General features: G+C 44.3%; 1 protein-coding gene across 2 annotated transcripts in view; it reads left to right on the forward strand.

Annotated features, from left to right (window-relative positions):
• The window catches only part of CABLES1 (Cdk5 and Abl enzyme substrate 1), a 52,751-nt gene that overhangs the window by 23,868 nt on the left and 13,485 nt on the right, over positions 1 to 15,398 (forward strand). The window contains exons 5-6 of one of the 2 annotated variants that reach the window (XM_032182752.1): positions 5,863 to 5,940; positions 14,058 to 14,157. In XM_032182752.1, the coding sequence (XP_032038643.1) occupies positions 5,863 to 5,940; positions 14,058 to 14,157 (178 nt within the window). The remainder of the gene's footprint in view (positions 1 to 5,862; positions 5,941 to 14,057; positions 14,158 to 15,398) is intronic. The other variant, XM_032182753.1, reaches the window with a different exon arrangement.

Raw genomic sequence — 15,398 nt, forward strand, 5'->3', positions numbered from 1 at the left:
GCTTTGAGGATAGTGCCAGGTGCTAGGAGTGAGAGAGGCACATGGCTGAACCTGCCTGGAACCCGTTTAGCAATGGCTGAGTGATATTTCAGCAGCTATTAGCGAGTGCGAGGGTAAGCACAGGGTTCGCTGGGTTGTCAGGGCTGCCTATTGAAGGAGGCTTACCAGACAAGTGACTCAAGAAAACAGCTGGAGGGGAAGGTATTAAGATTATCCCAAGTCTTACAAGATGAATTATAAAAGTGACAGGTTCTGAGCGCACCATTGTGTCCTCCCAGCTGCAGAGTGCTCTGTAAATGCGCAGGTGGGGATGGTTGTGACAAGCGGGAGCCTTCTTTTAAGGGCAGACGTAGGCAGAAAGGGTACGTGGGGACACCAGGAGATGCATGGAAAGGTGTGGCTGTGGCCACACGTGCACCCTGCACTCTGATGTGCAGTACCCAGATTGCAGCCACGGGCACCAGTGGTCCTGTGCAGCATCAGGCAGCCAAGATTTCCCTCGCTGCAGTGGCACAGTGTCTGTCTTCTTCCCATCAACCAAGTAGGTTCTTTATTCCAGTGCCATCCAGCTCAGAAGAGAAAATAATCCCTCCTTGCTTACAAAGACATCTGTGTTTTGTTTTTTTTCCTTCTCCAGCCTATTTCCCTTATGCCTTATGATATTATTCTTGTCCTTCCAAACCTGAATAGGTTACCTGAACAGGTTTGACATAGGCAGAGCTTTCCTGCTGAGAGCTGACCCTTGCACATACCTCTCCTCGTACAATTGTGGTGGCCAAGAACCACATCTGGGGAGTGATTTGTGGGTCTAGTCGGTGATTTTAATCAAATGTGGAACCAGATCAATAGAAATTCTGACATAACATCGAACCACGGTTTTTATGAATCGAATTCCGGGAGGTGTCACTTGGCTAGAAGAAAAATTTCCTTGCCTTTATTCTCAGATGTATGACTGAATGCAGTGAAAGGTAGTAATCAACATCAATACTGCAGAGCGTGGCTCTGGGAGAGGAGGGTTTTTTAGAAACAGCTTTTGTTGCAGGCAGACGTGTGCAGAGCTGTTGACTTGACTATTGTCTGACTAGCAGACGATTATTGTCTAAACAACGAATACATGTGTAATCAAACTCTTAAAAAGCAGCTCTTTAATTTTAGCCTGGTTTGTGCATAAATATATGCGTGCTCTAGGAATTTCTTACAGCAAAAAAAAAAAAACCACTTATAAAGTATTATGCAAATTTCACACAGAATGAGTAATTCCTGAGATATGCATATAAAACAAATGCATAAACTTGAAATATTACCTGTCAAAAAACGAAAAAACACTTGGTTTGTAAATGATCTACAGAATCACACATTTTCTCCAGCCGTTGCAAAAATGTGTTTGTAGGTTATGTGCGGCATTTTGTCTTAATTTGTGTTACGTCACTCATTATGTCTGATAACAACAGAATATTTTTGTAGCTCAGAAAACACAGCTTTTGTTATTCAGCTGGCTCCTTATCTTTATCAGCAGACACAGTTTTCCAGAATATTTCCATAATCATAATAAAGATCCCTTTATCTGCAGGACAGATACAGTAAGAACAAGATACACAGCTTGTTAAATGCTTTCCATCCTATGGACAAAGAGCCACAGCGATGTTAGCTAAAAATAAAATGCAAAGGCAATACTTTCTGTCCCCCTGAAGCTGGCTGAGTCCAGCAGTAAGTAATCTGAGCACGCACCCTGCTTTTCCAGGGGGGCTGGATGCTGTTGCAGTCCCTGCAGTTGGCATTCGGGCTGAAAGGGGCCCCTGGAAATTCAGTTCAATGTGCTTCGTGTACTCAGCCCCAAATCAGCAGAGGTGCTCAGTCCCTTTGGACCTTCGATATTGGTGTCTTCCACAGCTCCCTGTGACACAGAGGAGCCCCAGGTATCTCAACGGATGGGAAATCCTCCTGGCTCTCCTTCCCTTTGCCCAGGACCTCGTCCCAAGCAGCTCACGTGTGGTCATGCATGCAGGCTGAGCTGGGCTCCCTGAGCTGTCTGAAACCTGCAACCCCTCGGTCGCTGCACGACAGCCTTTCATGTGGCTTGACTTGAGGAACTCAGCTCTGAAAGCATCCCCACTAGTGTGTTTTTTAGCGGAGGATTTAAGAGCTAGGCTTCAAAATAGCTAGTGCTTTCAGTAATTGTTTCACTGGCACCAGACCAAGTTGTTCCGCTGGCACGTGGCCAAGTTTCACAGCAAAGAAACACGCGGTGTGGGTGACAGCTCAGGGCTCCTTTTCCTTTTGTGAACTGCCCTTTTCGGGGCTCTTAACCTCTGACAAGTCCCTGTCCTGTAGTGCTGAGAGCTCTTCCCCTCCCAGCCCTGGAGGTGGCACGTGTTGAGCAGCAATACTCCGGGTAGAGCCTTCGGCAGTCCTGCACACAGGCAGGACGGGTTGTGGTTAAAATTAACAGCTCAGGTATTTGAGCACTGAGGAAAAAAACACCTGTACCCAGACCGCAGTGTATCAGCGATGCTTTGTAAGGCTCCCCGTTGATAGTTTTGTGCGCTGGTTAAACCAGTTTCTTCAGATTTGTAGGATGTGGCTTATTAAAGGAAGGGGAAAATTAGGTTTCCTAGACTGCACTATCAAAGCAATCTTGTGAAGTAACACAAAATAAATTTGCCCATTAAAAGACAAAGACAAGGCAACCCGTCCTACAAATTAGCAAATGCAGCCACCGGTGTGTGGTTTCACCCTGTGAGACCCAGTGACTGTACTCAGCGGGCTTAGTGGTGGTCCCTTCCACAAGCTGTGAAGCAGAAGATGTCCCATCTAGCAAAAACAGGCCACCAAAATAGCAACGTGAGCCAGCTGAGCAAACAACCCAGGGTGAGAACGCGACAAGAACATTTCTGGAGTCATCCTATATAGCAGTAAAACAAGACCCCTCTCCCACTCCGTGCGATTTCTCGTTAGCCTAGGTTTCTGTGCCAAAACCAAGCAGGACCCAAAAGCTATGAGGTCTTGCTGCCCTTTTAACAGTGGTGATGCACCCATGCACAGCAAGAGGCTGACTGTTTGTGTGTCGTCACTACTCTCAAACAGTTTTAAATAGGTCTGGCATAAACTTGGGAGGCTGTAGGGTGATGTCCAGATCTGTAGTTTGTGTTCATCCTTACCTGCAGGGGAGCAAAGTCTTGCTACTCAAACGTTTTCAGTGACATATGAGGGCATTGCTAACAGCTGAGAGCCTTGTGCTCTGCAAATTTTTGTAGTTTTATAGTACATACCTCATTAAAGAAATTGGGAAGTGAGCTTTTACAATCTCAGACAGCTGCACGTTGTCAGAGCTCTCTTGCAAGAGAATGGTTTCCCTAAGCTGTAGCAATTAGTACAACTTTTTGGGAAAATGAGAGAATTAGAGAGTGGAAACCTTTTCATGAAGTAATTTTAAACATGTCTACATGGCACAATGGCAGTCAGGGCACGTAAACCCACTCTGAGTCAAGCTGCTTCTGATATCCAAGATAGCTCAATCACAGTTGCACAGCATCGTAGACACTGATGAAGAGCTGAAATCCAGAAAAATGCTTTTCTCTCGTAAACAATAATTCTATTTCCCTGAACAGCAGCCAGCTTCCCCCACACTTTCTTCTCCAAAGCATACTTTATGACACATATCTGGATTTTCTGGTCCAGCAAACCACTGTCAGCCCTCAGATTTATTTTGTTTCCACACGTATCATCAAACCTCTGAATAAAATGCTGTTTTATCCCTCTGTGATCAGCTTCTGACCACTGCCATCCCTGGTTCTCTTCCAGGCCAGCTCCTAAGTCTGTTTTGCACCAGCCTCCCTCCAGTAGCCCTGCAAGCAGAGGCTTTGTGGCAGCCTGGCTCTGGAGGCCCTTGCTAGGAGAGGCCGTGCACTCATCTCCCTCTCTGGAAGATCTTTATGTAGTGAAGGTCCTGTTTCATGGAAACAGGAACAGTGTTTGATTCCCAAGGGAAAGAAATCTGAAAAAAAAATAGAGGCTGGGCTGATGCTTTCTGTTTTCTTTCTGATCTGATTCCTTCTGATACACGCAGCAAGTTTCTGGTGACTTCCCATTGCTGTTTCCACTGGAAGACGTGGAAAGCACCAGTTTGTTTTTCTTCAAGAGGGCTTATTTTTTAGGGAGTTGTAGGGCATCAGTGGAAGAGCTGGATTTCCAGAAGCAGCCAGAGGGAGTGGGGGAATATGCCTGGTGGGTGCTGTGGTGCTCTGAATTCCGGGAGGCCTTCTGATGTCAGCCTTGAAACGTGTGCCAAGTTTCATACATCAGCAAACGAGGCTTTCAGTGAACAAGCAAGCTCTTGTGAGTAGCAACTCTTCAGCAATAAACAGTGGCAAGCACAAAATTAATCATACGCCAGTTTTTGTTTTTTTTTTTTCCTTGTGGCCTGCCTTTCTCAAATGTGACTAAATTATTCTCCCTGCCTTATAACTTACGGCAGCACCCTGGGGACATCTTATCAGATATATTTGCCATAGGTAAGGGCTGTTACAGAACTCCGTATCTGCTGCAGCAGTTTCCTAATGTTGTACATGGGTTTATTATTAGAAACCCTTTTTGATTAAAGGGTAAATACTGCTTTGCTTTGAAATACACTTTTAAGGAAGAAAATAAAATCGCTATGATAGAATGATCCAGGAAAAGGAAAATTGATCATTCTGCATTTTTCCAAGGAGATAATACTTGCATGCAGCAGCTCTCTGGGGAACCTAAGCCTTTTCCAAGAAATATGACTAAGCCAAGCTGCTCCCATAAGTAAACAATACCTTAAAAGAATGTAAAAGGTTTAAGATTTAGAGATGTATATGGAGATTTTCAGACAATAAAGAACAAAATAGATTGCTAGGGTTTGTCATCCAACGTTGACCAGTATAGGACAAAAATTTGGGTGAAATCCCCTCACCACAGAGACCCGTGGCAGACAACATCAGGAAAATCAGTGCTGAAGAGCAGAGCGAGGAAGCAAAATAGCCCTGACAACCAGCCTAGCAATAGGTCCTGGCACTCTGGACCACAGGTGGAGACTTTCAGGAAGGTGAAACACAGGTAAATTGTTACGCTAATCAGGTTAGAAGTGTATGAATTACCATCACCAGATCTTAGAGGGATTTGAGGGGAAGTAGTCTGTCAGCCAGTTTTAGGGGAAAGAAGGGTCTTTTTCAGTGTATGTTGTACAAATGTACAACTGTTGGGGTCCTGAAGCTAATGAGGAAAGCTGGTATACTTATAAATAATCACTTATTTATTGCTATTTCATATCTTAACATTTTGATCAAGTTTCTCTTGGCTTCTTGCCCATCTGCATGTCCTAAAACTTGAATTATGCTGCTGTTGGAAGTCCGTGTGGCTTTATACAAAGTGGGCCTTGGCCTCTGGGTTGTTCTGATGTCACTTGATGCTATGTCCGAGGCTGATGGCTCAAGGTTATAGTGCAGGTGTAAAACAGATAGGTTGCTTTCAGGTATTTAATTTAATGCCACCCGTATTGCAGATGCCGCAGAGATTTGGAGACTGGTTGAAAGCACGAGGTGTTTGCAGTTAGAGCGGCCTGCATTCTGAGATCAGCTCTGTGCAGGCAAACAAATCACACTGTCATGTAGCCAAATGCTGAGCTGAGTAATGAATGAAGGCGAGCCATCTTCACAGGAGGAGGGATCCGGTCCTGACAGCTAGTAATGGAGACAGACGTTGTGCTGGAAGAGAAGGGGTGAGGATGGAAGTTTTGTGCTGATGAATTCCTCGACAATGACACCTGTTGCTTTGTTGCTTATTGCGGCGGGATTTTTAAATTGTAGTCTTTGATTTCTTTTATTTTCTTTTATATTTTAGAATAGTCCTTATCAGCAGCAGAAGATCCTTCTGTAGCATATTTTCAGTGCTGCCATATCGAGACTGTACCCAAGTCGGGTATGTATACTTATACACATCCTACGTAGTCTTTCTGGGCCTGCATGTAGAGCTGGGTGCGGACAAGAGCATGACAGAGGCTAACGCTTTTAAACATCTGCTCCGAGAAGGGAAGGGAGGAGTGCATTTAGAAACGTTTGCACCGTGGGTCGTTACCAGGTTAAAACTACAATCCTCGCTTCCCAGTTTATTTATCTGTGTTGTGGTACCTTTGGTTACTGAACTGGAGAAAACTGGCCTCCCGAATTCTACATTCGTGAAAAATGCCTACAGCCTGTATTGTTTCTTCTTTCTTCACCCATCTTTGATAAAACATGTATTTTAGACAGCGCTTTTATTTTATAAGCAGTGCTAGCTTTCTGGTTCTCCCACATGCCTATGGTGTTACTGTATCTAGACCTGCATTACTACAGAGAAATAATTGGATCTAAACATAATGGCTTTTCATTGTACTTGTAGGCAGTGGTCAGATCATTCAGTTAGTGAAAAGAGAGTTGTGGTAATGCTGACAGATTGTTTTGGCACTGGTGCCATCCAGATTCTTAGCAGCTCTGAGCAACTTCCCTGGAGCTGACTGACAGCCCTGAAAGTGCTGAGCCACTGGGCCTCTGACGGATATCTGGATTTGAAGCAGTTTCTCCAAAGACTGAGAAGGCTTTTTCCTCTTGCAGTGAAACTGCAGAAGTGGAGGAAACGGGGTTTAGCTAGGAAATGTCATCTCGCAGTCTCTGGGCCACGACCTGCCAGGGGCCGTGCTGGCGGCAGCTCCGCGCCTCTGGGGCAGAGGTTTGAAGCGTGGCCGCCTGCCAGCGAGCTGAGAGCTGCCTGTGGCTGGCGCTGGCTCGGTGCCTGCAGGGCACAAATCTAGGGGGAAATATTCAGATCATACAGGGAGGTGTTGCTGAAAGACCCGCAAATAGAAATGAAATTCATCCTGTGCACAAAGGGTGAACGTGGCTCAAATTTTTTCTGCCGTCTATTTAATTCTGGAGAGCTGTTCGCCACAAGCTGCTCGTGCATCAGTAATTCAAAACAAAGGGAGATTATTTTTAATGCAGACAGGAAAGGAGGTACCTGTGTAGGAAAGCTGACTTGCTCTCCTGTGTCTTGCAGTAAAATTTCTCCCATAATTAAGCAGGGATGACACATCAGGCAAATCCTTGACAGACTGGCAGCTCTGTTCATTCTTCTTCAGTGCCCTGTCATTCATTTATGGTCATTGCCCTGTGGAAATTGCCTCTTTATTGAAAACTGAATATATTTTGAAATGCTGATGATTGGTTATATCTTCTAAATTACAGCAGTAATGAACCCAGCTCCACGTCTAAATATTATTTCAATATGTAATGTCTCGTACCGTGCTTGCAAGAAGGGATTGGGGTGAGTAGATAGAAAGTGTCTGCACACAGCAATCCAGCCCTGCTCTGTAGGTTAAAAAGCCAAGATTAAAAAAAAAAAAAAAGCCCTCTGTCTTTCTTCCAAAGCATCAGAGGAAGAGAGAAACAATTAAATGGCACCTCCTTCCAGGAACAGCTGGTGCGAAGAACAGACGAGGCAGTATGTCAGGAACTGTAGCCGCTCTGTTCGGGCTGCACAGCGGCTGCCGACTGCTTTGCACATTTTGGATGCGGGGTAGGAGGGGGGAGAGACATCGGTACCTTTTTGAAGCTTTGCAAGGACAGCACCCTTTAGCTTTGCTTTCTGGGTGTCTCTGGATCACTGCTGCAGCTGAGCTGCTCCAACAGATCTGTTATAAAAACCTGCCCGAGAGGCAGCTCCTGCCGACACAGCTGAGTGTGAAGGGAAGCATGCTCCAGAGCAGTGCAGGGGTTGCTGGTGAGGGATGGTGGGTTTTGTTAGCTGCTGTCTCAGAAGGCACATCGGGTTGCACATGCTGAGGCTGAGAGGGGAGGGCACCACGTGCCAGGGAAATTATTTGCTCTGCTTCTCTCTGTTCTGTTGGAGAGAAGCAAAAAGTATAGAGAGCGATGTGTTGGGGGGAAAAATAAGTCATGAACAGTCGTTATCACTGGAATTGTGTGTCCTCAGAATTTTGTCCATACCTTTTATGTGGTGGAAAACTAATGCTCTAGCTTACAGTGCTATTTCTGCAAGAGGAAGGGGAGAATTACCGCCGAGATTCATTCCCAAAGGTTTCGAGATGCATTCCTGCTGCTGAAACCACTGAGAGGCAGGTGCTTTTGTGGATCTGGGCAGTAATTTCTCCTCTTCAGGTGTGGTTACGGTGAGGCTGCCCACATCTTTGTGGGTGGTGTGGTGGCAGGCCCAGCTTCACCAGTCTCCATGGCCAAGAGCAGGGCAATGGGTGGGAGCAGAGCTTGCTTTTCTTCCCCCATCTAGACCACCAGAGCAGCTGCACGAGCAGGCATAGCCAGGTGAAATGAGCGTAAGGGAGGTTGTACAGCATGCCAGGAGCTGAAAGAAGCAGGATTCTTGCCAGCTGCCTTCCCTTGGCCTCTGAAGTCCTAAGTTAGCAGACCCTGTGCACTGCTTGGTGGTAGCTAAGGGCAGCGATGAGGGAGTTGCTCCATACTGTGAACAATGTGATAGTTTTATTGCCGTTCTTATTAAATTAACACACACACAAACTCTCATAATCATTACAGGCCAGTCTGCAGAGGCATGTATTATCAGCAGCACTGCTAATACTGGCTGAATGCTTGCCTTTGATGATGCTTTTATGCCATTTGAAATCATTGTGTGGTGCACAGGTTAGTGGTAAGGCAATTCAAGGGCTGCTAGTAGAGCTGCAGAATCACTTTGGCAGCTGATACTCTTTTCCAACGTGCTGGAGATCTTCGCAGCTAAAAGGTATTCACAGGCTGGGTTTTGCTGCTGAGCAAAATCTTGCTCACCTGTGAAACATGCCCACACGTGGAAGTTACCAAATGGGGATTTTGCAGTAACGTTGACAAACAAAACTCCAATTCTCCATTGCTTACGTGCTCCTGGGGCTTCTTTAGGCACCACTTCTCCTTTGGCTTTGACAGTACAGTTCTGGCAATCCTCTGGGGCAATGTTGGAGGTGCTCCACGTGGCCTGCAGGACTCAGTGGTACTCCGAGAGCAATCCAGGTCTCATTCATATTCTAAAAAGCCTGAGCATTTCCAAAAAAAAAAGGAAATGATAATGTATTTCTGTCATTGTTAATGGTGTTACAAAGGAGGAAAAAGGTACCGTATTGTGCTTCCTTCAGGAGAAAAAGGCAGTGAAGTTGGTTGTTTTTATAATTCTGTTGCTTTATTATATTTTTTTTTCTTTGGCACACGTCCTTATGGCTCACAATTTAAAAACATGTTTTTGAAAAAGGGCATTTTAGGCTAGGATTTTGTTAATAACAAAACGTAAGCTTTATTATTATTTTTTTTAATTCACAGATTATAATCATCCCTATCATAGCATTTTATTCTGTAATGTTTCTAGAGCCTTTTAAGAGCTTCCAAGTTTCTGTAGAGCTCTGCCCAGAAGATGAAGAATGTAAAGGAGCTGGGGAAGGAGGAGAGCTGGAGGTGTCAGAGGGATTTGGCACTGCAACGTGGCTGGTTTGACATTCAGCTATCAGCCGTGGGGTCAGAGTGGCTGACTGTTACTGAGACTGGAGGCAATGAGCTGGAGTACAAAAATACCAGAGCATCAGATAGTGCATGTCACAAAAACAGCCAATTTGCCTCGTGTTGTATTCTTCCTGGCACTGAATTCATTAAGGGGTTAGAAACTTATCCTGCAGAAAGGATAACTGCTGAATATTGCTCTTTGGTAAGAGAATTAGAAGAATTATTAAGCCAGATATAAGAATTTAGCTGGCTAAACCTGCCTCCAGTTAAGGAAAATAATACAGTATCAGTAATCAAATGGACTGGAACACAGAAAATCGATCGTTCTTCTGAAGTAAAGCATTAAGTCACTAGATAAAAAGAATTTGTGTCCTTCTCAGCACTGCTGCAAACCAGTTTCATCCAGTTTCTAAAGATAAATCATCACCGAATTTAACTTTGCCCATTGAAGTCCTGACAAGAACACTAAGGAGTTCAGTGATACAACGAGCAAGAAGTTTCCAATACCATCATCCCAAATAACGTGCAGCCACAGCGATCAATGAGCCCAGAGGCCAGGCATTCCCAAAGGGTTTCATTATCCAAATCCTGAAATCTTTGTTCGTCCTCAGTGTTTAAACTGGGGAAGAAAGCTGTATGCAAAATGAGGCAAAAAGGAACATCCAGATGAGCTTGTCTCACACACTGCACCTGAAACACTGCACCTCACACACTTACTGAAAGACACCAAAATCTGTCTGATTTTTTTTTTCCTACACAGCATGGCATTTTTAAACTAATCATCTCACAGGTGAATTTTATAGATCCACCATTAGCTCATTTTTATGAGGTTTCCTGTTCCCTTAGATTGAAATGAAGTGATAAATCCCAAAAGCTAATAGGCTTCAGTTCTGAACTTTTATTCCATGTCGGGCAAAACATCAAGACAAGAGCTGACACGCTGACACCTGAATATGTCTGGAGAGATTAAAAGGATGCTGGCCCATTAGAGCAATCTTTCCACGAGCTTCTCCACCTCCTTTCCCGGTAAATTGCAGCTTGAGATGTTGTTCTAGCAACACTAATGGCAATTAGGATCTGAAAACTCGCAGTCAATTAAAGCCAGCAGTCTCAGTCAGTAGGAGCTCTGCTGTAGAACTGGCGGGCAGCACATCTTTTCCAAAGTTGTCATCGTCCTCATCCCTATAAACTCAGACAATAAGTAGAAATTATTTACAGTGAGGGATAAGAGTAGGAATTTTTTTTTACATCTCCTGAACCGCCTTTGTTTTTGGAATAAATCTGGGCAGTCAGGAATCACTAAGCATAAAACACAAACACAAAAAGGTTGCATCTCTAAGTAACACATATCAGGTTCCTTTCGCAAAAAGTAGAAGGCTTTTTCATGCATCCAGAAATGTGTTTAATATTTAACGGGCTCCTAAATTATTCACGAGTTAAAGTGTTCAACTGTTGCTGTCACTTAAAGAGCAAGCGCCCAGCAGGACTCTTGCATGGGGCTTTATAGATCACGTCAAAGCACAGGGTCTGGCTCATTAAAGCGATGTTATATTCATGAAAGAGCAGGTAACGCAGTTTATATTCAGCTATATATATAATACAGTTTATATTCAGTTTATGTTCTGTTAATCTTTGCCTGACACAGGCTGAGAATTCCTGTTTTGATTCCCATTTACCTGTTTGGTAAAACTTTCCACCATCCCACGACAACTTTGGATTCACAAGTCACCCAGTACCGTTCAGGAAAATGAGGTGGTGAAACTAACTTTCTTTTTCACCCTCAGTCTTGAGTGTAGTTTCCAACACCAGCCAGCAGCACGCTTTCTGGAAACGGTATGCACAAATAGAGCATGGGCATTTATGTAAATCAGGGTAACTCCCCAGACGTTACCAAAAACTGGGGTCAAGTTTTTTGCCTCCTGCGGAAATGGCATCCTGATCTTGCGATTTCCTTCAGCTTTCCCTGCTGAAATAAAGTAAAGGTAGCAAAATTACGTTCCTGTGACTTAATTTAGCTTTTCAGCGTCTGCTCGAATCGCTGGAAAATTTTGCTAAAAAGCACTTTCGGAAAACAAAACCCAGGAAAATCAAAAACGAGGAAGAGGGGGAAGGAAGTTCTCCTCGCTTAAAAGCCTATTTGGCAGGGGCCATCCTTCCGACTCCGAATTTTGTAAACAGCTTTTACTACTGCATATTGGTTTGCGCAGTTCCTCGGTGCCACTGGTAATGTCAGTAACTTCAACACTTGATTTTCTTTCAAGTTCCTGTCCCACACACGTGTGTGGGGCCTGCTGACCGTGGTGCCACGCAAGAGCTCAGATCCTGAGGGACTTGGTGGCAGAGGTTTGCTGCACTTAGCATGTTGGCTGTCCCAAAACCACTGTCCCAACCGTTCTCCAGGCACAGCTCACACATTTTGTGGAGAGCAAATGTGAGATGTTTCCTAGCTGGTTTGGGGATTTGGGGGCTTTGGTGAGGAAGAAGCTGTGCTTGGGCTCCTTCAGATGCAAGGTCGCAGCCCCGGGGCTTGTCCCAGGTGGGGAAGTTGCCCCAGCACCCCTGGGACAGTGCTTTGTAGCCTGCTGTTACCAGCAGTTCCCCACAAGAGAAACCATAACCTGCCTCAGTTTACAATCCAGAAAGGGATTTGTTGTTATTTTATTTAGCTGGCTCGGTCACAGGTATCCAGCACGAGCTTTGCTGAGGCGTTTGTGAAGTTTGCTGTAGTAGGAGAGGGAAGAAAAATCACTGAAAAAAAAAAAAAAAAAAAAGAAAAAGAAAAATCACTCTCCCTGCAAAAAATCTGACTAGCTTGCTGTTGGGCTTAGTGACAGGGAACTCAAAAAGGATGAGCTGCACTCACCTAGGAATCTCCTATCAAGTGTTTAACAATGTCTTCTGTCAGCGGGGAGAAGAGGTATATAAGCTGGGATGATCCTTTTCATTTGATAAGAAACTGGGGATTGGTTTGTACTGATTTTCCTCGAGAGAGTGAGTTAAATTCTCAGTTTTATGGGCAAGTTTCTCCCCAAACAGTGATGTTTTATTACTGTTTTACAACACAAGCAATATATACTACCTGCAAACACAAGGACAAGATGTAAAGGTAGAAGGGACTTCTACGTAGCCCTTACAAAACACTTAGAATGAGGGAGAATAACTGCAGTGTTGCTTACAGGGTCCTGAAGGTAGAGGTTTCTTTCAAAAACAGAAGAAAGATGGGAAAAATTGGAGGATTCGTCTTGACTGATCTCCAGCTAATGGGCAGGAATCATTCCTGTGCATGCTTACACGTGGAGCTGCCCCTGATCTCTGCTCCCAAAGTGATTTCTCCTACGTCCCCAGAGCCACCCTGGTTTTGGAAAGCTGCTGAGCTGACTCTGTAAACGATGGCAGATTTTCACTGAATGAATTAACAAAGCTATCCAGCCTTCTCTGCTAATTGCACGGAGGAGTGTCTCCGTGACTTGTTTTCAAAGCTGTAAGGGCATTATTTCTTCCCCTGTCTTGGAGGAAGTGAAGTAAATTATCCTGATATCGCCAAAGATAATGCAGATTTTTGTTTTGATTTGGGGGCTTCCTCGAGTCGTGTGTTCATTTCTTAGATAAGACCTGCTGAAATGGTTACTGCTTAGCATGTATCTCTAGAAGAAATAGTTCCTTCAAGCATGTTGCGTGCAAAAACAGGGAGGCTAATCCGCTGCCTCTGACAGAAGGTTATTTTTACCTAATTACTTGTGCAGCTTCTCAGTAATGTGGTATCAGGAAAGAGAATGATGATATGACACAGTGCAAAGCGAATCCCAGTCAAGAAATCAAGAGGGATTTTTCTAGGAGTGAGGTACACGATTTATTGGGAAGTCACTGATTGCCAGTTTTCGGAGAAATAAAATGAGTGACAAGGTTTAAAGTGAAGACAGGGAAACAGGGCTTGCAAAGAGAAAGCAGGAGCTAGCCCAGTCCAGCAGTCAGGTGAAGAGCCTGCAGGGCTTCTCCAAGCCTCCTGTCAGCATCTCTCCCACAGGTTTTTAAGCTCATACTTGGACCTTAGCAGAAATCATCCAGGAAAATACCACAAGATAAATACTCTGGAGTTGCATACAGTAGCCATTTGTGGAACACAAATTTGCTCATCATCTTTATCTTCTCTCACATCCATGATGCTAAAGCATGGGATACAGACTGAGGATCAGTCCTCCTAAAGCCCAGGTTTCCATCTTGAAGTGAGAGGAAGAGGTGGATTTCTCCTGAAGGCCTCCAGGAGCAAATTCATTGAGCTTTAGACACCCTCCTGCTCTTGGGGGTGCAGAAATTCCTCCCAGAGGCTTCCGTGGGCAATTGCTTTTCTGCATGACAGCAAGGAGGCACTTGGACACGTGTTTTAGGAGCATCAGTTTATTAGATGTGGTGGCTTATTGGATCTCTTGTCTGTGCTTTGCACTGGTAGATCTAGGATTAATGCTGCTTCCATTGCGTGGCAGGTAAGTAGTGAGTAAGATGTGCTTCTGAAGAGCTGTCTCTGCTCTGGTTTCTGTCCCCCAGGGATATGAAGTTGGATGGTGGACGCCAGTGCCATTCTGCTGGAGTGTGTCTGAAGGAGATCATCGGTCTTGAAGGAGTGGAGCTCGGAGCAGACGGGAAGGTGGGGACGCTTTGCTTCCTACTCCGTTGGGGAAAAACATGGCATAACTCGGAACAAGCACAAATAATTACATAAATGACAATATTCAGCATAATACAACAGTTAAATCGCAGAATGTATGAGCTGTAAATAAGATGAGCAGAAATTCAAGGGGGCCATCCTAGCTGTCAGTGCAAAGCACTCAGTTTCCTTGAAGAAACCTGCCTCGGGCAACGTCTGAGTCTGTGGAGCATTACTAAATTGGTGTTCCCCTGGCTCTAGCAGGAGGTATCAGCACAGAGCATATTGTCAGAGGCAAAAATAATTTCTGGTGATAGCTGCAAGCTGTAATTCTGCTGGCTTTCCAATTTATTTAATACAATAAATCTCACTTAACATTGCATTTGTCCAAAAGGGCAAGAGGACACTAGTATGAACCTGATGAGCATGTCAAACCCCAAGAGTGCATTCATTTGAAATGGAATAAGCAATTATGACTTCTGTGGGGAAAGTGATCCATTTTAAACAAATCTGTAGAGAAGAGATTATTTTAATCACATATGAAAACATTTATTTTTTTCCTGAAAACCTGATTTATGTTTTGTCGTTCTATTTATCCAGTCTGCTGTCATTTCTGGATTTAAAGGCTTAAGGGCCCTAGGTCAACGCTGCTGCAAATGGTGTGCTCACCTAACCAAGTGACAGTCCAGACCCCAGAGAGTAAATTCTTGAGGACAATCTGTCTGCTTATAAATAAATTAAAGCTCACATGTTTTATTTCATACTGTTTCTGACCAGCTTTTAAACCAGTCTGGAGTCTGAGACTCATTTTCTTCTTCATAATACTGTTATTTTTGGAAAATAAACCTAGGAGAAGCAAGACATAGTCTATTTCTGGCCAAGCATGCAAGCAGAGAATTGGTTCACTCTGAAAATAATTTTGTCACATGTTATTCATTCACACTGAGTCCATGCTGGCAGGTAGTAAATGATCTCCCATAACCATTACCATTAACTTATGACACCAACGAGACTGTGCCAGGCCAAATCCTAAAGGACAGAAATACCACAGAAAGTGCTTACGTTAAGCAGTGTTCAGGTGATTTGCCTGTGGCTGATCTGTGCTGAGGGACCCATGCAGAAGAATGCCGTTTCAGTAAAGAAACAGCTGAAATCTGCTACAGGGAAGGCCCAGTGAAAAACCCGACGTATTTTTAAATCTGACCCTTGAGTAGGATTTCGTAAATCCCGCGTATTAGAGC

The sequence above is a fragment of the Aythya fuligula genome, chromosome 2, assembly GCF_009819795.1.
Source record: "Aythya fuligula isolate bAytFul2 chromosome 2, bAytFul2.pri, whole genome shotgun sequence".
NCBI lineage: Eukaryota > Metazoa > Chordata > Aves > Anseriformes > Anatidae > Aythya > Aythya fuligula.